This window comes from Pteropus alecto, unplaced genomic scaffold (assembly GCF_000325575.1).
Source record: "Pteropus alecto unplaced genomic scaffold, ASM32557v1 scaffold11, whole genome shotgun sequence".
Taxonomy (NCBI): domain Eukaryota; kingdom Metazoa; phylum Chordata; class Mammalia; order Chiroptera; family Pteropodidae; genus Pteropus; species Pteropus alecto.
The window spans coordinates 14677808-14705472 of NW_006431956.1; the positions used below are offsets into that span (position 1 = coordinate 14677808).

The 27665-nt window shown below is 34.2% G+C and overlaps 1 protein-coding gene across 1 annotated transcript in view; it reads left to right on the forward strand.

Annotated features, from left to right (window-relative positions):
- GPR158 (G protein-coupled receptor 158) overlaps positions 1–27665 on the forward strand; it is a 318792-nt gene that overhangs the window by 163147 nt on the left and 127980 nt on the right. The window contains 1 exon segment of the mRNA XM_006907013.2: positions 10851–10953. Within this exon segment, the coding sequence (XP_006907075.2) occupies positions 10851–10953 (103 nt within the window).

Here is a 27665-nt window from a genome sequence, read left to right on the forward strand (position 1 = left end):
TGTCTTTCTGAGATGCCTTGTCACCTTAGTTGTACATGGTGTTTAATGAACTATTTCTCTGCCTGGGCATTAATGGAAATGTATTCTGCTTTTTTTTCTAGAAAGATTTATTATATAATGGTCCCTAGCCTGTTGCAAAGAAGGTGTTTTTCTTTTGGTTTCCAGTAAGTGGCATCTAAGCCTCTTGGAACTCTGCTTTATGTAGTCTTAATAATGTATTTTTTTTCCTTATAGATGTTTAATTATACTTGCTACCCTCAGTCTCAGTTCCTGTCAGTGTTAGCGACAGTTTCTGTAGCATTTGCTCAGATTCCCCTTGGGCTCCACGGTGATCAGTCTGAGGGTACACGGGGAGGGGCCCTATGGGTTGGGGGATGGGGGCTGCAGCACAGCCTCAGTTTTACAACCTTGGTAGGTAAAAATCAACTATTGTTTCTCTGCTGTCCACTTCTCTGCTTTCTGCTCTGATGACTGGGCCCTGCTGCCCACCGTGTGGAGCTCACAGCACTCTCGGGTAGGGCTGTTCAGGAAACTCACCGTACCTTCTCCCCTCCCCCTCCTCCTACAGGGAGCTCTGGCTGCAAGAGGCAGCTTCTTTATTTCTCCCAGTCCACCACCAGCCATCCAGGGTTCTGACCTGTAATAGGTCTTATGTGCAGATCCCACACTCAGACATGCTGGTATGGCGTTTTAGATGTTCAGCTTATTGTTGTTTCAAGGGGAGAGATCTGGAGATGTCTCTCACTCCGCCATTTTCCAAAGATTCTGTGTTTGTAATTTAAGATTGCATGCCAGGCATTGTGTTGTTCTAGTGGTTTTGGATGCATTACCTTCTTTCAGAGAGACTTTACCCTGTCTCTGATGAGTAACTAGATAGAGATAGATCATATTAATCCAACCAGTACTTGAGCTGTCCCAAAGATGAATAGTAGTCTGTGACAGCTTCAAGTTATACTTTATTCACTCCTATTATAGGGTGTAGTATTCTAGGGGGCTCACTGAGACCCTTGGGTATTTACTGGGCTCTTCATCCTTGGAGAGTTCTAAACTCCAATTTAGGAGCTTAACACTGTGATACTGCCAAAAACTCAACTCCGTTTCTCTTTAGCTTCTACTTTGCCTCTTTGACTTTCACTCTAGACTGCTTAAGAATTCAATAAAGATTTTTGAGGTTCAGTTTCACTTATTTGCACTTCGATTCTCTCTGAGATTTCTGTCCTTAAGACTTGAGTATTTTTGCAGCCCCAAACTTAATTTTTTTCTCCTCAGACCTATGTGATTACCAAAGTTTTGCTGTCTACTCTGCCTCTTACCAGCTTCCATCTGTCTGGAGTCTCAGTTTTCCCCCAGTGCCTCATATCATCACATACTCAGTTTGATACCGAAATGCAAAATGCAGAACTTCTATGAATTTCCCTTATTTCTCAGATTTTTGGCTGCTCAATTTTGGCTCTATTGGCCACTTTCTGATGCCTCCACATGAGTAGATTTCCTTTCTTCCTTCCATTCGTTCATCCATTTATTTTATCTACATGCTCTAATTGTTTTTGGTGGGAACTTCAGTCTTCTACAAGGTAATGTATCATAGCCAGAAGCTAAAATCAGTTTCCTTCTCTCCTTCCTTCCTTTCTACCTTCCCTCATTTCAATACTTTTTATCAAGTACCTCTTATATGCCAGGCATTGTGTTAAGAGTTGTAGATATTGCAGTGAAGAAAATTGTACCCACCATTCAACTTGAAAAATAAATTGTTACCAGTACCACAGAAACCCCCTATATGCTCTCCCTTCATCCTATACCTATCTGCTCTACCAAGAGGTAATCATTATCCTGAATTTTGTTTTTTATTTCTATTCTTTATACTTTCACATATCTGTGTGTCCTTAAGCAGTACTTTATAACAATTTTACATGTTTTTGAATTTTCTAAAATTGAAATATGTATTCTTCTCTTACCCTCTATTCTTAGTATAGCAATTTGTATTCTAATAAACAATTGATTCTAGAAAAATGTCTAAAGATGGACTACTCAAAACAGAATAGAGCACTATATAGCAGCTCTGATTTTGCTTTTATGCTTGTGGGTTGTAAATTCTCTTAGGGCTAGACTATGGCTTTGTTCCTCTTTGTTGATGCAGCAAATAGAATACAATGGGGTTCAGTAAGCAGGAGCTTAATTAAGAAAAGAATGAAAAAGAAGTCCCCAGTGTTTATGAACTGTGACCACAAAAAGCACAGGGTTTCAAGAGCATCACAGTAAGTTTGTGGTTAGTGAAGGGCAGTGTTTCATTTTTAAAAAGCGTTGAGCACATTAAGTACTTAGATTTTCAAGCCTTTGGAGCTATTTCTGTAGGAAATAGAATAATGGGCTTGCTTAGTCAATGAGATATAATCCTGACATTTTCCTGAGTCAGTTTCAAACGCCACAAAGCATCTTGCTATGTGTCACTGTGAAGTTTGTAGACTTGTAATGTGTCCATGCCAGCTGCTGCGTTGTCATCCTTTAGCCTTGTTTTGTGAGAGCTAGCTTCACTGAATATAACAAAAACATTTCAAAAATTAATAATAGAAAACAGTTTCTTTTTTAACTTTAACTATATCATGAAAGAAAACATCCTCTCGCTCACCACCCCACCCTGCCGCTGCCTTGCTCCAGTTCATCCAGGTTCTGGCAGCTAATGAATAATAGAGACACAATGTAGTTCTTTTTTTCCCTGGTGAAATACTGCATTATTTCTTATTCATGAGTTCTTGTTTTTCTGGAAAATTGTTTGATGAAATATGTGGGTGATGTGTACCCTATCATTGCCTGCAGGCCTTTTAGATTTCCTCTGTTTGAGTGTTTTCCTTTTGTTTTAATAAACTTGTAAATAGTTGTGAAGAGCTACTGGATATTAGTGTAATTAACCTATTTTAGTACCAAGTCCCCCTTAACTCACTCCCAGACTAACAGATTCAACATTTCACAGTATTACTTCACAAGTTATATAGAAGGAGTAAAAGAAAAACAAAAGCTGCTGTCTTTTAAAAATATTCTAGTAGACCCAGTTACTACTTCATCTTGCCAGTATCAAGCTTTTCATCTTTTTTTATGCCTCTGTGGTATTGCCATCTGCTTTTTGAATGAGGCTCAATAAATTCAGTATAGCAGGAAATCCTTTCTGGAAGTAGATAAGTCTTCTGTCAAAGCAGAGCAGAGCCATGTTTTTGCTACCAGTGGAAGAACTGACAATCTAGACTGCCATGAAAGCCTCTGATTCCTATTGCTATGCTTGCTGAGTTTAGCTTGGGACTGAGCATCTGTTAACTGACTTCATGATTCTCTTTAGACACAGAGGGGCTGCTGTTTTCGAGAATTCAGGTAGAGAAGATATACTCCACTTGAATGCTCCAAAATGAAGATTCATTTTTTAAGATTCCAGTTGAGAACTCTGTGTTGGGAAGAGAAAGGCTTAATTTTAAAATTTGTAACAGGTGTAGGAATTAACTGTGTTTCTTAAAATATATTATATATATAATATATTTTAAAATTAAAATGTACACTTACCTGAAGCTTAATGATCCAGCATACTGATCCATTTGGAATATTGCCTGAAACCAAGAATAGAAAAATAAAAGTCTTGGAACAATAAAAGTAGATGCCAAAGTGACCAAAGTAGCATCTGCTTCTGTGTGTAGAATTATACTCTGTCCCCATACTTTGTGCCGAGTAGTCATTCTTTACTCTCCTTGGGGCTGGAACAGTAGGGTGGAATCTTAGTTCTGCCAGTTATTAGCTGTGTGACTTTGAGTAAGTTACTTTAGCAGTCTGTACCTTAATATTCTCATCATTAAGATGGAGATAATAATAGAATTGATATGGAATTAAATATGTTAATACTTGTACAGTCCTTATAACAGTGCCTAGCATATAGTAAACACTCAGTAAATTTGAACTATTTATTATCTTATTTACTCTTACTATGTTATTTCTTATCTCATATACTATTGGTTTATATTCTGGTGATCTAGTTTTCATATATACAGGCAATTATAACCATAATTTAGAAGGGAAAAGACACTTTTAGAAGAAAATCCATATTTTATAATTAAAATATGACAACTAGTAGCTCAAAATAAAGAAGGAAAAAGAAAATAAAGCATAAAAACTAAGCATGAGAACTCAAAAAGTACTGCAGTCCGGGCTATTTCGCATATGAGAAAATAGCCATAAACCTTCGATAGCTCTAGTGGGCATTAGTGTGTTTCAGCACAGTTCAGTATCTATTGTTCAAAGTAATGATTCTGACTCCTGAAGAAATGTTGAATTCTGTTCATAGTGTTCAGTTCAGAGAAGCTAGAAATATTTTATATTTTATGAAGATTCAAAAACAAAGTAAAAAAAGAAGAAAAAAAGGTATTTAAAGATCCATTTCTAGAAGATTTTGAATTTTATAAATTTTATTGTATTTGCAATTTTTTTTACCTCCTCCTTTCCATACAAATAAATTTTCCCCCCAGAATTATAGGGAAATGTGATCCATAGGCACAAGCATTGTTTCCATTAAATGCCAAACAAAACTTCCCCTCTATATATCTAATTTTTGCCTTTATTTTAGCCATTCCACTGCTCAGAGACATCTCTGTATAAAATATTTATGACTGTCAGGCTGGCCAGGTTTTGCTCTGCAATTATATTTACCAGGAGTTTAGATGAATTACATGTCATGCCAATTATGTGTTGCAATATAACCCGTACTGTTTACATACACATCATTGAGGAAGAAAGACCATTTTGCTCTAAACTATTAAGATATTTTTAATTGTGGTAAAAATACATAACATGAAATTTACCATCTTAACCATATTTAAGCATGCAGTTCAGTAATGTTAACTCTATTCACATTATTGTGTAACAGATCTCAAGAATTTTTCATCTTGCAAAGCTGAAACTCTGTGCCCATTAAACAACCCTTTATTTCCCCTGTTCTCCAGCCCCTGGCAACCACCATTCTTTCTTTATCTATGAATTTAATTACTTTAGATACTACACATGAGTAAAATCAGAATATTGGTCTTTTTGTGACTGGCTTAGCATAATGTTCTCAAGGTTGTACTGTATTGTAGCATGTGACAGGATTTCCTTCTTTTTTCAGGCTGAGTAATAATTACATTGTATGTATATACCACATTTTCTTTAATCATTGATGAACATTTAGAATGCTTCTAGCTCTTGGCTGTTGTAAATAAAGCTGTGACGAACATGAGTGTTAAAATATCTCTTCAAGACCCTGCTTTCAAGTCCTTTGTATATATACCAGAGATAAGATTACTGGATCAGATGGCAATTTAAAAAAATTCTTGAGGAACTTCCATAATTGTTTCCATAAGTGACTACACTGTTTTATATTCCTGCCGACAGTGCACAAGTATTCCAATTTCTCCACATCCTCACCAACATTTGTTATTTTACTAATAGTAACCATCATAATGGGTATAGGAATACTTCACTGTGCTTTTGATTTGCGTTCTCTATTTACTGATGTTGAGAATCTTTTCATGCACTTGTTGGCCATTTGTACATCTTCTTTGGAGAAATGTCTATTCAAATCTTTTGCCCATTTTTAAATCATGTTATTTGTGAGTTTTGTTGTTGTTGTTGTTGTTGTTGTAGGAGTTCTTTTTATATTCTGGATATTAACTCCTCATAAGTTATATAGTTTTCAATCTTTTCTCTCATTGCATAGGTTGCCTTTTCACTCTGTTGATTGTATTCTTTGATTCACAAAAGTTTTTAAGTTTGGTGTAGTCCCATCTGTCTGTTTTTGTTTTTGTTGCCTGTGCTTTTGGTGTCATATCTGAGAACTTATTCCCAAATTCAATGTAATTGTTTTCCTCTCTTTTCTTCTTAGAGTTTCAGTGGTTTTAGGCATTATGCTTAGATCTTTAATCCATTTTGAGTTAATATTTGTATATGGTGTAAGGTAAAGAAAGGTCCAACTTCATTCTTTTACATGTGGCTATCCAGTTTTCTCAACACCATTTGTTAAAGAGACTGTTCTATCTTCTGTTACTTGGTCTTGGCATCCTTGCAAACATCCTTTGACCATTATATATGAGGGTTTATCGTTGGGCTCTCTATTCTGTACCATTCTATATGTCTGCCTCCATGCCAGTACCAGAGCATTTAAATTACCATCACTTTGTGATATGTTCAAAATACAGAAGTGTGAGATCTCCAACTTTGTTCATTTTTTTAAAAAATTGTTTTGGCTATTTGGGGTCCTTGAGATTCCACATGACTCTAAAAATAGTTTTATGCTATTTCTGCAAAAATTGACACTGGGATTTTTTAGGGATTTTGGTAGGGATTGCGATGGGTAGTATAGGTATTTGAATAATGAGTCTTCCAATTCATAAACACTGATATCATTTCATTTGTTTGTGTCTTATTTATTTTCTTTCAACAATGCTTTATTTTCAATTTACCAGTCTTTCACTTCCTTGGTTAAGTTTATTCCTGAGTATTTTATTCTTTTTGAAGTTATTTAAATGGGATTTTAAAACAATTTTCTTTCTGGATTATTTATTGTTAGTATATAGAAACAATCAATTTCATATGTTGACTTTGTATCTTGAAACTTAGCAAAATATATTTATTAGTCCTAACAGTTTATTTTGTGTGTGTGTATGTATGAAATTTTTACGGTTTTCTACATATAAGACCATGTTCTCTACAAACACAAATAATTGTGCTTCTTCCTTTTCTTTTTGAATACCTTTAATATCTTTTTTCTTGCCTAATTGCTATGGCTAGGACTTACAGTGCTACACTGAATAGTAGTGACAATAGGAATCCTTTCCTTGTTCCTGATGTTAGAGGAAATGCTTTCAGTCTTTCACCATTGAGTATGATGTTGGCTCTAGGCTTTTCATATGTGGCCATTATTAAGTTGAAGTATTTTTCTTCTTCCTAGTTTTTTTGAGTTTCCTTTTAATCACAAAAGAGTATTGAATTTTGTCAAAAGCTTTTTCTGCATTATTTGAAATGATTGTGTTGTTTGGTCCATTCTGTTGATGTGGTATATTACATTGATTGATTTTTGTAAGTTGAACCATCCTTGAATTCCAATCCCACTTGGTTATGGTGTATGTTTCTTTAATGCACTTGCATTTGGTTTGCTAGTATTTTATTGAAGATTTTCATATCCATATTATTCAAGATTATTGGTCTGTAGTTTCTTTTTTTTTCCTTGTAGTAGTTTTGTCTGGCTTTGGTATTAGGGTAATGCTGGCCTCATAAAATGAGTTAGAAAGTGTTCTCCAATTTTTTGGAAGAGCTTGAGGAGTATTGGTATTATTTAAATATTTGGTAGAATTATACATTGAAGCTATCTGGTCCTGGGATTTTCTCTGTTGGGAGGTTTTTGATTATGATTTGATCTCTTACTAGAACTTACTAATAAGTTCTTTTATTTATTTTAGATTTTTTATTTCTTCATGACTCACACTTGGTAGGTTGTATATTTCTAGGAATCTACCAATTTTGCTATAAACTCTTGACCACCATAGCTTCCCATCTGAATCTGGATTACTTCTCAGACCCTGACTTTATGGGTTCTTAAGAGCGCTCCTTGGTAAATTTCTCCTGATGGCTTGGTAAGGGTCATCAAAGAGGGCATCTAATCTTGTGGGCAGTTACCTTCCTCACAGGGGTACTATAACAATATAAAATGTTTAATGTATATCAGAGGATACCATGGAACAACTAGTCTCATGGAAGAAGAAGTGCTGCTTTCCCCATTTATACCCTCTTAGATGTCTATAAAGTTTTAGACTTGAGGCTCTAAAATAAATATGTCCAGTTTTTAAAATTAGTATCTTAAATGCATGTTAAATTAGAGTAAAATTTTGAAGATTTTCTCCTGTATTAAGTGAGGATCTATATTTATATTCTAAATCCCTAAGGAGAAAAAATTTAAAAAGTAGCTCCTCAGTCCAAATATTCTAAATGTTTGTTGAGTAGTCACCATACTCATGGAGATTTCTTAAAAACTAGCTTGATACTAAACTAATTGCCTAATCTTGAACACATTTAAGTTTGATTGGGAGTTGGCAGAGTTAGAGTAGCTATGGAATGGTGGTGGTGGTTTGGAGCAAGAATGTATGGCAAGCTGAGCGCAAACTTACAATCATTAAAAGAAAAATAAGCCAAGATCACTCAAATACTCTAAGCCAAGTGTATGTAAGCAATAGCACGTTAGGTTCCATGCATGCCCCACATTCTTGGAGTAAGTACAGCAGGATATTTTTTCATTGTATTTTACTGACCTTTTTTTCTTTCTTTTGAGAATATAAGATAATTTAAGAATAGAACAAAGAGTTCGAAGTAATTAATAATTCATACCACTGTATTTTCCATAATAAAATTATGGAGCACTTTTTTTTTTAAGTTCAAGGGACTTTATATCTGGCAATATTTATCTGATCAACTGGATTTTTTCAAAACTTCATCTTTCTTTCACCTCTAGAGTTAGGTTAGAGCAAAGAGATATTCTTATTCCAATAAACTTTCAGATCTGCCTTAAACACTTAAATTTTCCACTGAGTCATTGTTGCAATGCCGAATCATGTTATCTGGGAATTAATGCTGTTTCAATGAATAGCATTAACCTCCAAATTCCAGTAAGGCAAAATATTTAAAGTATGTTATTGTAATCTTAGTATCTAAAACTTAGTTAACCTGGATTAGTCTTTGTGAATGTTTAATAAATGCAAATCATGAAAAATTTGATGTTATGCTCATAGTACCACAATCTAGTTAATGAAATAGTGATACTGCACCGAATTACCCTTCTCAGTATTCTCTGCTTCTTCCTTTTTCTCTAACCTTTTAGGATTTGAACATCCTGAGTCTCACCACTTTGGGCCTATGTCCTTCATTGTCTCAGATATCCAGTCTTATCAGACCAGACATCTCTCCTAATCGCCATACTACTTGAGCAGTCTGCCTATTTGATGTCTAGAATTAAATTTCAAACAGGCACTTCACACTTAGCATTTGCAAAACTGAACTTCTGTTCTTTCCCTCAAATCTTCTCCACTTGCAGCCTTTCCCAGCATAATGATGGTAACTCCATATTTAAGATTGTTCAGGCCAAAAACCTTGAAGTCATCCTATATTCTCTTCCTCTTATACCATACATTTAATCTGTTAGGACATCTTGGTGGTTTTCCTTCTTCAAACTGTACCTCACTCTGACTAAATGATTATTCTTACAAATTAAAAAAAATAAATAAGACTCAGAGAAGTTAAGAGAACAGCTCAATTCACATAGCTAGTGAGTGATACAGTCAAATTTAAATCTGTACTTCCTGACTGGCCTCAAAAAATATACTCTTTACATAATACTGGTGTTTCTCCAAAGTAAATGTTATAATTACCTTTTTATTTATATAGTTCAGAAATATGATCTGACCTATTGTATAACTGAATATTTATAATTGGTATGTGTTATTTTAATTAGGTTCTATAGAAATTTTCTAGGTACACAGGAGTATTTCATAAATACTTGCCAACACAGTTGAATTGCCTTGTATTTATCTATCCTTTTATTTGGCTCTGAGTCAAGGACTGTGTTTCCAATGGCAGAATATAATTGGATATAAGTATATTGGATGAAAAAAAAAAGGGAGATTTTAATGAAATAAAATATTCAAGAAATTCTTTTAAAATTTTTTCTTATATATCTCTGTGTATTTAGAACATGTATTAGCTCTTACTATCTTATATTTAAACATTTTTCTATTTGCTAGAGTTTTCATAATATATAATATTGATCTTAACACTAATCACATAAGCTTAGATTGTTAAATTATTATTTGAATTATTTGGAGTTTTCTCTCATGGGCCTCTATATTAGAGGGATATTTTATAACCCACATTTACTAGATTATAGATTAGATTAATAGATTATAGTGGCAAAAAGGCAAAGGGGTGGGATCTTCATACAGAGATATCAGAAAAGAAATTTCAGTGTTGTTTAGATTCTTAAAACACCCCTGTCTTACTGATTTGCTGTTTGTATTTTCATAGGAGTTATTTGTTCTTATGTAATTCAATATAGCAGAAATGAAATGTGTTAAGTTGAGTTTTGATGGGGTTAATTGATATTCTTGAAAGAAGCCAAGATTAAGCTTTTGGGTGATGTCCATTTATCTATTGATGTGACCTATTTGGAAAGACGATCATTGTTTTTCTTTTTGTTTAGGTACATGTAGCATATTTATCTATGTAAAAGATTTTAAGTAAGAGCCCTTGGGATCTTTAAGTCATCTTTTCTTTTTTTCTCTTCTAAATTTACATTATAATTTTTTTGCTTTGTTTTTTTCTATCTATTGTGTACTTGTGTTCCAAGAATGAAATTTGATGAGTACTTAATCCATGAAAGCAATTTCACATCTCAGCTTCTATATATCTATTCATCTACTTAGCTACTTACCTTTTCTTTGATAGAGATTTTTAGCATGGAATCACTTTTAACATATTCTTATAGGCTTTGGAAATATCTTTTAAAGCAATAAGATGATATGTGAGGCATTAAAAATAAAAACTACATCTAGTAATTACTCCCTATGGCAACTGAATGAGTTAAACATGTGTGGTAACTGCAGCTGTAATGGCATATATTTAGAAAGGAAACTCAGTTTGCTACTTCTAAAAAATGTCTGTTGGCAAACAAACCTAAAATAAAAGTTCAAAAATTAGATATTTTATATCTAGGAAATGTGTGAGTTCTGTTACCATTTGCAATGACGGATACTGTGAAACAACCTCTGATCAACTATATTGCTGTTTTTTCTTTTTCATAGTGTATGCCAATTAAAGGCCGAGGATTTGTGCTTGGAGCCTATCAGTGCATTTGTAAAGCAGGATTCTATCATCCTCAAGGCTTCTCTGTGAACAACTTTCAGAGTAAGTGCTCTTTGCTTCTGTGTATATATTTGATATACATATCTACCATTATTAGTTATTCAGATTGTCTTTAAACTTTGTAGGAATTATATGGTTAAATCTCCACTTGTTTGGCATTCTTTCATAATTTAAGGAGTTTTGCTTTGGTTTATTATCTACAGTACTCTGTAGTATCTCAGATTGTGTTTATATTAGGTGTATTTTAGTTTTAAATACATTTTAAAAGTCAAAAATTTGTAACTACTCGGTAAGACCAACTGGGATTTAGTACTGAGATCTCGCTGCAGAAAGTTTCTAAAACTAATTTTGCTAGATGTTTATTGTATTTATTTATCAATTTTTTTATATATTAGTTTTCTGTACTGTGTAAAGAATTACCACAAAGTTAACAGCTTAAAGCAACACATATTTATTATCATACAGTTTTCATTGGTTAGCCTTTCAGTCAGATATTAGCCTGGTCCCGTGCTGAGGGTCTCACCAGGCCAAAATTCGGTATCACCTGACATGTGATCTGATCTGAAGCTCAGGATCTTCTTCCAAGCTCAATTCAGGTCATTGGCAGAATTCATTTTCTTGCAACTGTATGCCTGAGATCCCTATTTTCTTAGTAGATGTCAGCTTAGGCTTACTTTCAGCTCTTAAAAGTCTCCTTAAGTCCTAGCAATGTATTCCTCTCACAACATTGCAATTTACTTCTTTAAGGCTAGCAAGAGAATCTTCCACAGTCTGCTCAGATGTAGTCTTACATAACATAATGTAATCATGGGAGTGACTGTCCCATCATTTTGCCATATAATGTAACCTAATCAAAGGAAGAACGATCCTATCATATTTGAAGGTACACCCATATTCATGGAGAAGTGATTATACAGGGTTTATACCCCAGAATCAAAATTTGGTCACCTGGTTGTCTTATTCCTAATCCAGAAAATGTTAATATTACATGTCGAATATTGATTTTTTTTTCACTCCATCTGTAGAAAATGTGTTGTTAGCATGTTGGTTTATAGCCAGCTATTGACTAGAATAACTGAGAAGAAGGAGATAGTGGTAAAGGGAATGGTTTTATGGGAAGTTAAGATTTAGGGTTCCTAAAAATAAGGAATAAGCATCTTTTAGATAGCCATTCACAAATCTCTGCCAGCTTTATTATTGCTCTGTGTAGGAATTTGCATCTTTGCCAGGCAAATTGTTCAAAGGGTACATTGAGATTGAGACCTGAATATCTTTTTTTTGGAATTTTGAATATTTATAGGTTCTCTTCTTTTTCTCTTGAAAAGCACTATTGTTGGTCTTGAGACTGTTTATATTTAACTCCTAGCTTCCAGAGGTGAGTAACATTTTGCTCTCTCTTTAGTCACATAGTTGACAAAGTTCAGCCCTTGTTCTGAGTAACAGTTGTAAGCATAACTCTGAGATGGACTTCTGCTCCCATATGCGCTGTACTGTCCCCTCCCCTTAGTGTGAGACCTGTGGATACACTAAGGCAGTCATTCCCTCAATCAGGCTGTGTTGTGTAGCGAGGGTGATGGTATAGTCACTCATTTGATTACATTAGTCTTAAATAAGACTCCTTCCCACAGCAGCAGACTGGAGAGAGATTCTAGCCCTGGCTTTGAAGAAATAAACTACCTTGTTTTGAAAGGGCCACGTGGCTAGGACCTGAGTGTAGCCAGTAAGAGCTAAGAGCTAAGGGCAGCCAGAAAGAAAACAGGGACCTCAGTTCTACAACTGCAAGGAACTAAATTCTTCCAACAGCCTGAATATACTTGGAAGAGGACCATGAGCTCCAGATGAGAATACAGCTTGGCCAAAATGTTGATTTCAGTCTAATGAGACCTTGAGCAGAGAACTCAATTTCACTGTGTCCAGACTTCTGATCAACAGGACTAAGAAATAATAAATAGGTGTTTTAAGCCCCCAACTTTCTAGAAATTTATTATACAGCAATAGAAAACTAATACAAAGCAATGGTGATAATATATTCAGGATGGGTATGCTTTTCCTCGTGTGTATATGTAGCCAAGCCTGGCAATGCCAGGGCTACTTTGGCATTCTTCACATTTATGGTCCAGACATAACATATGATTCAGTACTGAAGGATTAAGGGAATAGGTTTTAGCTTATGTTCTGTGAAGGTATTTTGTTTCTGGTTTACCCACATTTGTTCTCAGCTCCCACTATGTGACTGAAATAAAACATCTAAATATTGTAGAGCCAGGGAATGACTATACCATTTGCTTATAACACCACCAGGAAAAACTAGTTAACCTTTAACAACTTATCTTTATTTAATTTGCACACCTCCTACTTTCTTCCTTATTTTGAAAGCCAATGTTTTTCACTGGACCTACTCTCTCTAAGAAAGGCTGCTTGTCTGCATAAGTCTAATTTTCATGTACACACTGCAGCCATGGAAAAGATTCAGCTTTGACCTCAGCAGATACTTAACCAGAACTGACCTTCTTCAATGACAGAGCGGAAAGCTAGCTACACCTTATAATTTGAAGTCAGTAAAGTACTCTTTGACCAAAATACCTTTCCTAGTTGTATTGTCAAGTTGCATGAAAATCCAACATTATTCACTCCTCATCCTATATAAAGAAAAAAATACAACGATCTGACCAAGAATACAAGTTAGAACTCACCAGGGTCCTCTACCAAGGGCTATCCTAACATTCTTTGTATTTTTCATTGACTATTAGATATATACTGCATATCTCTGTGTTTTAATATATTAAGTCTTTTAATCATAGTATCCAGGCAATTCATATGGGCAGTTGTTTTCATTGTTCTTGAGAAGGTATCCATGAAATAAGGAATGACCACATATAGCTCTGGGACCAAAGGTAAAGAAGGTATTGAAGACTCTAAAAAATGAGATAAAGCATGTAAAACTTCTAGCACAATACATGGCACATAATAAGTGTTCATAGATGTAGTTAAATAAGTGAATAAACAAACAAAAAAACACATGCACATATATAAACAGACATCAGTGATATATGTAAAGTACTATTGGTCAATAGCACTTTGTCACACATATTTTTATCATATTAGAATAACAAATTTTTTAAACTAGAACTTTTGGAAAATGAATTCTACATGGATTGGAAGGAAGATGGGACAGCAAAAATCTGTAACAAGCAGTGCTGCATTGAGAAGCACAATAGGAAGAATATTTAGAAGTGAAACACAACAGGAGGAAATTAGTTGCCTGACGGGGAAAATGGGATATAGAACACAGAAAAAGATGCACCTCAAAGATAAAATTTACTTAATGCACTATGGTAAATCTAGAAAAAGACTTGAAATTCTCACATCTATTATACTCTTGTGTCCCATTTGGAGAGAGGGGCTAAGACGCAGTGCTGATCTCTTAGAGAAAAACTATATATGACTGTTAAAAATCCTGTTAAAATATAAAGTGATTTAAATTCTTTCTTTAGACCTAGGCCCGTATTAAACAAAGGACTTGTAAAGACTAACAACAATGTGTTGAAATGACATGATTTAAAATTGTGCTGACAGCCCAGAGATTGTGTTCCTGGCAAATCTCTTGAAATTTGTGGTTGTATGAGAGCTAATACGATCTGACATCTGTATAGTAGCAGTGTTTCAGAATAACCAAGTATTGCTGTATAACTGTCTCTTCAAATCTAGGTTGTTCATTTCCAGGTTGATGAAATACAAGCTTATGACAAGCTCGTCTTCCTTAAATCCATCTGTCTTAGTATGAATTCTATCTTTAGTGAAACGTCTTTTCTCTTTTATGTAGACACATTACCAGCCTTTCAGTCTTACCTCTCTCATCTTTTAGATTGACTTCAGCTCATATACATTTCCAAATAAACTCAACTTTCAAATGACCCATACCTAAAAATGACAATTCCCGCTTTGCCAACTCTGGTGCTATTATGGTGAGGAAAAAAGATTTAAAAAGTAGAGATTTTAAAAAGAGAATGGTTTTGGAATAAAAATAAGGGAAGCTCTTTGAAAGCAGTTACAATATAGGAATGCTGAGCTCTGAGCAAACTGTTCAGAGATGATCTCTGTGATGATCATCTTTTTTGTTGTGCTTGGGTCTTACCTCTCTTCTGTTCCATGACTGGAAAGTTTGAGTCTTTGGCTGTCTGTAGTCTAAGTCAGTATCAGTCTCTAGTATCAATCCAAAACTTGGAACAGTTGAAAAGAGCTTGAACATCAGATTCTCTCAGTCAGCATCATTACTTTTACTCTTGGTCTTACTTAAGCCTTGTGATCTGGTTCAGTTTTGCTGTATTGTAGAAACTTAGTCCTAATCAGTTTTACTCTAGTTGTAGTAGTAAAATTCTCTATTTAACTGCCTGGGCATATGTGTTTGTCTCAGTCATTTCCCTAATTTTAAATTTTCATATCTTCTTTAATTTGTCCCATTTGTAGGGAGTGGAGTCTAGTCAGTAAATGTGTCTGGCAGATGGAGTAAGTTGTGAATGGAAGAATGTCCAGTGCTGCCAGTCTTCTCGGACTATTGACTATTACATTTACCTTATTTATCTTTGACTATGTTCTTTTCAACTATTGGGAAATTCTCTGAACCATTTTGGACTTGCTTGTTGCTAATCTCAGAGCTGAATTTCTACCATAGTTCAACAGTAGCTAAGAGCATGGTCTTTGGAATAAGGCTAACTTAGGTTTGAATTCTGGATCTACTACTTACTTACACTGTGCTAAATTATTCCCCTAAACTTCATTTGTGTCATATATATAATTGGTATAATATCACCTGCTCCATAGAATTGTTATAACAATTAAATGAAGTAATGAATGTAAAGTTCTAATCATAGTATTTGTTACATATCATACACTTAAAAATATTGTTGTTTTATGATCATTGTTAGAAGCATGTGCTTATTCTGCTTACCCCTTTCCTCAAATATTCTGTCTATTTTTATCTTTTTCATCTAGTATCTTCTCTACTTCCCAGTGGAGGAATATATTTCCAGGTCCCAAATTTTTTTCAGTTCAGTTTGTCCTTAAAATGGGCCCTACTCTGAGATGTAATACTCAATCTTCCAAAAATCTTCCATCTCCCCTACTAGCTGAAATTTACTTTATTAGATTTTTTCTTTGTTATTTTTATTTATTTACATCATTTTACATTGTTAGACTGCTAATTAGAGGTTCACTTATGTTAATTATTTTCTGCCAAATATTAAAAAAACCTCTGGCAGGGAAATTTGACTATTAGTCATCCACACATTAGCTCACCATGGTAAGGCAGAATAGATGGTTTCTCAAAATTGTGCATGTCCCAATTTTCACAACTTTGTGAATATGTTACCTCACATGGCAAAAAGGAACTTTGCAGATGTGATTAAGTTATGGGCCTTGAGATGGCAAGATTATTCTGGATTATCCAGGTGGGCCTAATCTAATCACACGAGTCCTGAAAAGTAGAGAACCTTTCCAGGCTGTGGTCAGGGATAGAAATGAGGACACAGCGAGGGTTAGAGAAATGCCACATTTCTGGCTTTGAAGATGAAGCAATGGGTTCACAAGCCACGGAACATAGGTGGCCTCAAGAAGCTGAAAAAGGAAAGGAAATGAAGTCTCCCCTAGATCTTCAGGCAAAAAAAAATGCAGCCCTGCTGACATCTTCATTTTAGCTCGTGTCAGACTTCTGAGCTACAAAAATATAAGAATGAATATAACTATATTATATTTCATGTAAGAAACAAGATGAATTTGTGTTGCTTTTAGACACCAAGTTTTGGGCAATCTGTTAGAGCAGTAACAGCAAACTAGCACACTCAGTGAGTTTATTTCCCACTTAATGTCCATTCCAGTGCACACAGCAGGCCGTGTATTTGTCTAGAGGAAACTGTTCACGATTCCAAGTGACTGACTGGCAACACTTTATAATCCAGTGGGCTGACTGCATCAGGCTGCCTTTGTGTCAGACGGACAGATTTGAATCTTGTCTCTACTTACTAGCAGGAGACTTGGGCAAGGTTTTTGTACATTCAGAGACTCTCTTCCTTTATTCAAAAAGCAGGAATAGTGAAATCTATCCCCTTGGTAGTTGTGAGGAGTAAGTCAGATAACACATGATATCCCCCAAATTATAATGATTAATATATTAATGTGAATGTCGAGAACTTAGTCCTTGTGTTTATAGTACTTATGTAATGGGTGTTGTGGAGATTGAATGTATTATTGAGAGGCAAAAAAATCCATATGTGTTTTTTTCCATATGTGTTTAATAACTTTATAATTTACATCAGAATATGTATAAGGTCTAAGATGGTATTTCCAAGAAAAATACCAGTAAAGTCACTTGGGAGAAATAAAAATCTAGGTATAAACAGAAAAGTGAATATAATATGTATAAGTAAGCATATAGAAATATAGGGAAAGGTTGAATTCTATATTCACAGTGAGAGTTATAAGTTTTTAAATTCTGAACTGGGCTTCATTTTGAAACTATTTTTACAGCTAGCCATTCATGATGTAAGTATATGAAAGTGTATTATCTAATCTTGATTTTAGGATATGCAAATATATATTCATGTCCTAACAATAGGAACCTTTTTGTATAGCAGTCTAAGTATAACCACAGTCTGCTAACTGTTCTCGCCTTGTGGATATTATAAATATCGAACCAAATATGCACAGAAATCTCCTGAATATGTGGAAGCCGCTCATTTGCATGTACCTTTTTCCACTTAATTTTTAGATGTGATTTTATCTATCTTAAGACTGGAAGCAGATTACTTCATCATTCTAAATAGATGAAATAACAAATTTATCTTCCCATGGGTAGCTCATTGCAATATTTTAACTCTTAACATTGATTGATAAATATGTTCCCTCAGTTCTAATAAAAAAGCAAATATGTGTATAGAAAAGAAGGAGATGTTTACCCTAATAATGATTTCAGATGAGTATTATTTGTACTTAGAGTGAAGTTGAACTCTCAGTGTCTGACTCGATTCTTTGTTTCTTGTAACTGAGTTATTTTCAATGACTGTGACTCATCTTTTCTCTTCATGCCTGTGGAATGGAAGGAGGAAGGCACAGGTAGCTAGTCTTGAGAAGGTCCAGGCTATATCTTCCTCTGTCAGAACCCGTTCCTACCACTGAGTGCCACAACACCTCCAAGAAGTCTATGATCGACTGATTCGGTTCATTGATTAATTTATGTGTCAGAAATTCCATCTGTCAAAAATATTACTGAGCACTGATTTTGTGCCAGACATCTTTTTGACAACTGGAGGAAAAAAGTGGGTAAAACAAGTGAGGTTTCCAAGCTAGGACGGACCCACATCCTCCCAGAACTTATTGCAATACCACAAATAACAAATGAGGGCAGTCTTGAGGAAAATACAACTCACTGTCCAATATTAGTAAATTAGGTCAAATGTAAGAGTTTTAAGATTTAACTGGCCTTAAAGGGTAGGCATGACTTCTATATAAATCCTCAACTGTCCAAATGTTATGTCTGCTCTTGTGAAAACATAGCTTTATACTACTGGCAATCAAGAATCTTAATCAGCAAACCCCTTAAAACTATGGTGTTATTTCTATATAATGTTTAGACTATGAAGACCTCAAATATAGAACTTCTCCTTTAACCTACAGTACCTACTTCTACTCATTCTTTTCTAAATCAGAAACTCAATATTTTTTTTCATAATACATAGGGAGAAAACTTTCTGGGGTACATTTTGACAATGTGCTACAAGTTGTAAAAATATGGCTACAAATTGACATTTCTATAATTTATTTCAAGGAAATACCAATTTAAGAGATCAAGAAAATGTATATTTTTTAATAAAAAAAAGAGTAGGAGAAAAGTGTCCCTTTAATTTGTTCATTAGTTGAATCTTCAGTTCAGAAAACCAAAAAATAAAACAAAACAATATTTTAAGAAAATTTTAGTGTTTCATCAGCAGCGATTGAAGTTGCCATTTGTGGTAGATGACAAAATTTCTCAATGTACATACAATGTAATTTTTTCTTTTTTTCTTTTTGGCAGTGGACATTCAAATAGAATTTTGCCATATAAGTTTTCTAATGTTACCTTCTAATTCCATTTGCAATTCCTTTCTCAGGAAAAGGATGATATTACCTTGTTGAAGGAAAAATTTTAAAATATTAATACTTAACATTATTTATAAGGACAACTTTTAATTAATGAATAATGCTGTTTATTATTTGCTAAACTATTTTGTGAAAACAGATCTGGCTAGTTATGAATGATAACACTATTAACTGAAATTCAAATTTAATAAAGTGATAGGATGTCTAAGCAAATTATTTAAAACTGTACCTCTGCATGTTTTGGGAGGGTTATTTTGAGTTGTCTAACTTATTTCAATAGAAGTTCTTAAAAATCTCCCAATGGGGTGAAATATTTAGAAAGACATTGTTAACAGTGTTAACTGTTCTAATCTTACTCGAATATCAATAAGCGATACAAAGTTTCAAAGAACAGCATAAAAATGATGGATTCACTAAAATCATCTCCATTTCCTAGTTAAATGATGGAGAATAAAGTACTGCAGTTTATTATTCAACATAAAATAATGTAGCCAACAGTAACACGCAGTTTAATATTTATTATATACATTTAATATACACATTTTTTAACAGCTGTGTGTTTGCTATATGGTACAGTCTTAAAAATTTGTTGATTCATAGTCTGTAAAACAAAAACCTTCCCAAACTCATCAAAACTCACAAACTGATTCAGAAAAGTTTTTTGGAAGATGAGACAAAATACTTTATTGTCTTAATCATGTTTCAGATCAGAGACTAGAGACATGACACCTAAATGCAATGCATGATCCTGGATTTCATCCCAGATAGATAAAAATAGACACAAAGGACATTACTGTGAAATCGATGAAATTTTAATATGGACTATTTATAAAAAGTATTTATCGATATTAAATTTCTCAACTTTAATAATCATAATGTGGTTTTGTATGAGAATGCTCTTTTCTTAAGACATACAAACTGAAGTGTTTATGGGTAAAGGGATACAATATCTAACTTTACTCTCAAATGGTTTAGAAAAGATACTATAGATATAAATTTATAAATATACATTTAAATTCATAAATCTATCAAGAGCATATGAATGATAAAATGAATGCTGTAGAATGTAAGTAATGAATCTGAGTAAAGAATATATGGGATTTCCTTTTTATTTGATAAATTTTATACGGTATTTTTTATAAATTTAAGGTATACAGTGTTACTTCGATACATTTACATATTGTAATATAATTAGCAATAAAGCAATATTGATCACATTATATCATTATAGTACAATATTATTATCTGTATTCATTATACTGCACGTTAGATCTCTGTGGCTTATTTACTACTCATTATAGGTTTGTACCCTTAAACACCATCAACCTTATTCCCGCCATCTCATTCCCTGGTAACCACCATTTTACTCTCTGTTTTTTACAAGTTTGACCTTTACATTCCATATATAAATGATATCATATATGACTTGTCTTTCTCTGTTAGCCTTGTCCCACTTAGCATTACACGCTCAAGGTTTATAAATGTCAAAAATCACAGGACATCTTCCTTTCTCATGGCTGAATAACATTCCAGTATATGTGTGTGTATATTACATCTTTTTTATCCATTTATTTTGGATTTCTTGCAGCTTTTCTGTAGATGTCAAATTATATCAAAATTAAAAGCTACAAAAACCTAATTTTCAGAACATTATTTATGTTTTAATTCAGAAGTCTGTGATTTTTCAATAATTGTAGCATCAACAGGTTAATTAGATCTTTGGGATTTGGAGCAAAAATCCACTTTGTTATTCATTCCTATCTAGAGGGCCAGGGTTTTAAAATATTTATGTTTTTATTATAGAAATATCACACGTTAATTTAAAAACTTTGGAATGTATAGAAAACTTAAATTTAAAAAGCCATTTGAAAATTTATAGGTCATTTGATTTTTTACGTATGTTTTTTTATATAGATGTCTATATATGATCTTTCTAAAAACTTGGTATTATATTCATTTTAAACATCATACATAGTTTTCTTCAACACTATTTTAGTAGTTGCATAGAAGTCCATTGAGTAAATGTACTATGGTTTACTTACCCATTCATGATAAAGTTTATATTTTTACTAGTTTATATAAATATAAAATATACTTATGTAAAAAATGTCTAGAGGTTTTGTATTTTTCTGATGTCAGTGAAGTAAAATTAAGGTAAGCAAATAGGTTAACATACTGTTCACAGTTGTCACAATTTATCTCGACAAGCTTGTGTTTACAGGTGAATGTTGTAGATTTCCCAGACGTCCTGTGCTGCTACTGTAACCTTCTAACAGTGTCCTCTAAATTTATGCTCAAGGCAGCATACTTGATCACCCATATAATGACATGAAAAACCGCTGTTGCCAAAGCAAATAGCTTTTCATATTTACCATTTGTCTTCAGGAATTATTTGTTTTATCTGATAATTCCAATATCATCTTCATTTTGAAGCCTTACCAAAGCTAATCATGCTTCTGTGCGTGGTAAATGTTTCAAGTTCCTCAGAACTGAAATTTTCAAATCAAATTACCATCAAAGATGATTTCTAAGCAGATTTTCCTATAGATTCCAAAGACACCTATGATAACATATTCTTTAAATATTTTTCTAGTTTGAGTCTGGTATCTCGAGAAATACAATTTTGATACTATACTTAGGGAGCACATGGTTTCTTTGGGTATAGCATATCAGTCTGTGGAACATTAGCAGTAGGCAGAGTAGAACACAAATAAAGATAGTCACAGGGGCTTGAATATTCAGGAAGAAAAGTGAACAGAGACAGAGCTCACTCTGTGTGGGTGTGGATCTCTGGATAACTGGTTGGTGAAGAGTGTAATGGGTCAGGGTAGGTGCATTTAAATCCAACTTTGCACAGTAGGAAAGGACTGTTCAACAGGACTGTCTTGAGTTTCTTGTGTTCCTGAATTTTACCTCTGATTCTCTGGGGTTTTTTTTAGGGTGAATCTAGACAAGCAACTCAGTCTCCCCAGTAAATCAGAATTGGAGGATATTGCAATAAATATGAAAGAACCTTGACTTACAAGAATAACAAAATATGTCAGTGTAGAGAGGGCCATAATTAGGAAAGATAGACAGGCAACAGAATTGAATTACTGCTAGAAATGTATTTCTTTCTGTTATAATGCAGAAAATTATATTTAAGTCTGATTTAGGAAAAAGATTTTTCTAGTAAGAGAAATAAGAGAAAATAGCCTAATTTTTTGTTAATTATATAAATTTAATATGCAAAATAAATTTCAGAAAGAATGAACTTTGTTTTTAATTGAATTTTTTTCTTTTTTAACTGTTTGATGTGTCTTATGGAGAGGAAACAAATAACTGAGCTTAAAGTCAAATGTTTATAATGTTGCAGAATGTCTTATGGGTCTGTGACAATTCTCTACAAATATCAGTTGTTGAATTTTGCAAAATTTGAGTGGAAAAACTGTTTTGCCTTTTTTTTTTTTTTTTTTTTACTAGCTTGATTTGGGAAGTTTGATCAAGTCAGTTTATAAGAGTATCTCACCATACTGAGATTGATTTGGTTTAATCTACATAATAAAAAGCATACTGAAGAGGGTTCAACTTTTTAAATGCAATAATGTAAACTGGGAGTAAGTCATTTCATTCTCTACTGTTTTTAACAAAATTATTGAGACATAGTATTATAAAAGAAAGTAAAGAATCCCAGGCAGTAATAAACTACTTCTGCAAATTAAATTCTTTCTGAATGTATAGGAAAGTTTTTTAACAATATAATTAGAGTTATCTGGTCCAAAACTCATTCACCTTTCTATGTCCAGCATATGGTTAGCATGTTGCTCAAATAAATGTAGGGGGCACCATTCAAATTGTATTCGATATGAGTGGTGCCAGAGGCAGCTGACTTTGGAACTTGGAAGCTATCATGCATTTTGTGTGTGTGTGTGTGTGCCTCCTGTATCACATTCTCCCCACTCACCTCAGATTTTAGTTACTGTGATAGTTACTGGGCATGCTGTAGGCATCTCACCTCAAATGCCCACAGAATTTCTTTCCTTTTCTGCCTCAGACTTTCTCTGAAGCCCTCTAAGCTTGCTCAGCTCTTGACCAAGAGTGTGGAGAAACTGAAATTCCGGCTCTGCTTTCAGGGGACCCAAACCAAGACAGCAGCTTTAGTTCTTTGATAGTGTTAAGTCATATTTAAATCCAGAGAAAATATTTGTTGGTTGATTGCCTTTTGAATTTGCAGTTATGGAAAGAAAGAATGCAATACCCTTTTGAAATATGAGTCAGAGCCTGGGAAAGTTGTGTAATTAAGGATTTTGTTTGGCATTAATATTGGATTGGAGGGCCCTAGGAATCTTATCTATCTGCACTTACTCTCTCAGTGATCTGATCCACTCCCGCCACTCTATATGCTATATAAATGCCGATGACATTTATATCTTCATCTTCAGTGCAGAACTTTTTTCCAAACTCCAGACTTATACATCAAGATGCCTACTTAATATCATCACTTGGGTCTCTAGTAGACACCCTCAAACTGAAATGTCAAGTTTGAACGTATGATCTCCAAAAATGTCTCTACACGCATTTTTCCCATCTTGGCTGACAGTTACTTCATCCATCCACTAGTGTATGCCAAACACCTAGAAGTCATCCTGGACTCTTTTCTTTTTCTCTGATTCCATAGCCAACTCATCAGAAAATCCTGTCAACTTTAACTTCAAACTATATCTAAATCTAACATTCGTTCCATTATACTATAGTCCCAGCCACCATGTCTCACCTGAATTACTGCAATAACTTCCCACTAATATCCCTACTTCTACCCTTACCCCTTACAGTATATTCTCTATAGAACCAAAGTAATCCTTTAACAACATAAGGCATATCATATCACTCCCCTACTCTAAACCCTACCATGGCTCTCTGCTTTACTGAAAGTAGAATCCAAGTCCGTATAGTAGCCCACAGTGCCCTTTGTCATCTGTCCCCATTACTTCTCTGACTCCATCCTCCACAGCACTGCCTCCCACTCAACCCACTCTAGCCACACAGCCTCTTCACACTTCTTCACATGTGCCAGGTATGCCCCTTCCTCGGCACCTTTGTGCTGGCTGACTCTTCTCCCTGGAACTCTCTTCACTCGCAAGTCCCACCCCCAGCATGTTTGATGCCCGTGACTTTGCTCTATTAATTTTTTCTCTTGGCACATCTCAGTTTTAACATATAATATTATTTACCTATTATGTTGATGGATTCTGTCTGTTTCCCCTACTAGAACATCAGTTCCACAGGCACAGAGATCTTTGTTTTGTTCACTTATTTATCTCACTAAAACTGCACTTGACACATAATTTGACACTCAAAATAGTTGTTGAGTTGAATAATAACTTGTTTCTGTCAAATGCTATACAGTTTGAGGTACCGTTTTCCCAGTTCTATATACTGCCTCATTCAAAAAATGATTTGGAGAAATATACACTATGCCACAGAGTAACAAAGATGAGGAAATTGGACAAAAGTAAAATAATGGTCATGAAATGAGTCAGGGATAAGGTTAAGTTTTCTACATTTACTAGAAGGGGACCATAAATTTGGTCCTTAAGCAAAGAAGAACTTTCAAATCTTGATTGGTTAAACATGATTGAAAATTTTACAAAGATATTGTCAAATGTAGCTAAAATGTGACTGTGACTGCTTTCCATGGTCATATGTTACAAAAACTAACAAGCTCAAATAGACAAAGCAGTTAACATACTGCAGTATTTTTCAGGTTTGAGTGATTCGAGGTGCTAAATAGTCTCTGCTCATTACATCTAGGAGAATTATACTTTTACACGTACAAGTGAAGTTTTAAGTTTATTTTTTTATCAAAAGTAAATAGTGTATATTATTTGGCTTATAGGCAGCCAAGAGCTTCTTAAACCAATGAGAAAACATCAGCCTGTTTAGCTAAAGCAAGAAAACAAAGACTAGATTCAGAAAGACTATTTCACAGAATGAAGATTTTCCACAGATACTTTTTCTTTACTAACTTAACTTTTGTTCTGTTTCTGTTTATGGTAGTTTGGCTAGTTTGAGCAGTGTTTACACTTGTTAGGAATCTCTGTTCTTTGTTGCTGATGTCCCATGTCTGTAAAACCATGACTTTTAATGTTTTGTTCTTTTTTTTTTTTTTTTTTTTTTTGCTATTTTTGATGGGAAAGTAAATTTAATCCCCATTTTACCATCTTGTCCAAAAACCTTTTGTATCCCAAATCTGATCTCAGAGATCTTGACATTTTCGTCACCCTCATCAGTCCATTTGAATCCTTGCTAACATTCTTCTTCTTATTCAGTACAGTGACCCTTTCTGGCTGCACTTACATGGCTATTCAATTTGTACTCCAGAGTTAATTAATTTGTTGTTTTCTTAATATTTTAGCCTTTCATACTTCACAGCTTTTGACTTATGTGCCCTATCTTCCCTCTGTATTAGATATCTGGTTTTTTATCTCTTCACATGCCACTTGGCCCTACCTCTTACTCTAGCTATTGCTATGACTATTTCCTGAAAGCAATGAACAACTTTGCATAAGTATGGATGTATTATGCTTTGCCTCAGACCAGAAACTCATGCCATACTTCTGCTCTCTTTCTCTGCTATGGGGCATCACTGAAGTCATGGCACAGAATGCAGAACCTGCTCTAAGTGCATAACCCAGAAAATGTGTGGAAGTTAATGACTCTGAAAGCCACCTTGATCAATGAGAAAGGCTGATGATGGAGAAATGTTTTCCTCTAATCCCTTGTTATACTTAGACTCAGGAGTCCCCTGGAGGGTTAAGCAAAGGCTGTAGGTCCATTACACGGCCTGGTATTGGCTTTTCCCCTTTCCCTGCAATACCATTTTTAGAGTCCTCTTTCTTTATTCTCTCTCTTCAACTTCTCTATCCTCCCCATTTGCTTCTAGGCTACTGATAATTGAAGAAAATTGAAAAAGTATCTTGACTAGATCTCTTAGTAAATCATACTATCAAAGTCATCAGTTATTCTTAGAGTTAATTTATTGAACTATGCTCTTGATTACATCCAATCCTTACTTCTCTGGTTCTTTCTTCAGTAGTCCTCCCACATCTTTCCTTAATTTTTAATGCCTTCTTTTGCCAAATATAGCTACGTTCAGATCGCACTCATAATACAAGAAAACAAAAAACCAAAACCTTTTGTTGACTCCATCATTATTCTATTAACCATGACTCTTTCTCTCTTTTTTCATTCAATGGAACATTTATTAAAATAATATTCTATATTATTACATATTTATCCCTTAAGCTCTGGCAACCTAATTTCAATTTTTACCACTCTTTACAAACTACTGTCTTAAAGCTCAATGAAGGATCAAATAATCATTAAACCTCATAGCCTTTCCTCGGTTATCATCTTAATCACATTCCAGCATGTTCTAGTGAATGCCAGTTTTCTTTTATGACACTGTAAAAAGTTCTGCCATCTAGCTTCTTCCTCTTTGTATGCCCTAATCAATACCTATTCATTCCCAGAGCTCTCAGTAGGTTCTTTCTCTGACACTGATCCTTCTCCCACATTCCAGTCTTGTTATTTTTCACTTCTTATTGTACATTTCTCTTGGACAATGAGTCGCACTTCGAATTTAATCTGTTTAAAATGGAGCTTATCCTTTCCACTTGCTCCCTCCATACCTCAGCTCTTTCTTCTGACTAGTTTTTTTTTTGTTTGTTTTTGAACAAGTAATGCCTTTCTTTACAGCACCAGTGGATTCCTAATTCCACTTTGCATTTCCCATATTTGGAGGAGAGGAGAAAGCTAGGCATTGTGATTTATATACATTATCTCATTTAATCCCCACAGCAATTCACATTTCATACTTTGGTAAACTAAGACCCAAAGTGGTTAAGTGAGTTGCCCAGTGTCTCAGAGTTGTGTAGGGATGCGAACTCTGTTTGCTGGACACTAAAATTCTTATACTTTTCACTGTGTAACAAGATGACTGTTAAAAAGCAATGTATCATGAATCGTCAAAGAAATATCAATTATATTTTTGCTATTATATTTATTAAGGAAGGAAAGGAAACAAATACATTTTGAAAAAAATTGTGAACTTTCAACAAGAGTTGAAAATAATAAGGACTTTGTGTTAAATTTGTGTTACCAAAATGCTGTTAACCAGAAAAACCTCTTTCCCAAATTCCTCAATTGATCAAGGTTGTGTTATACTGAACTGTGTGGTTGTGTTATATACTAAAGTGGGTGTATACCACTAATGTCTTTATGTTGAGTTCAGAATTAGAAATAGGTTTTTTTTTTTTTTAAGTATATATTATTAAGTAGATGTTTGTCAATGCTAACCTCAACAATTAAAAGAGAATCTTTACCTTTTGGGCTTCAGAGCTAAGTTAAATTTGATAACTGAGACAGAAGAATCTAACCTTAATGCGAGGATCAATAGCAGCAGTTAGTTAGTTAATAATGTTGAAATGTCCTGTGGGCATGCAAAGTGGGAAATTATACCTTTATACCGCAGCCTGTGACTATGGATTGTACTCTGGGCAAAGGATGCACCATCATTAGGAAATTGCATACTGAACAACTGTTGATTAAGTACTATTTTATCCAATTTAGAAATAATGAACTTG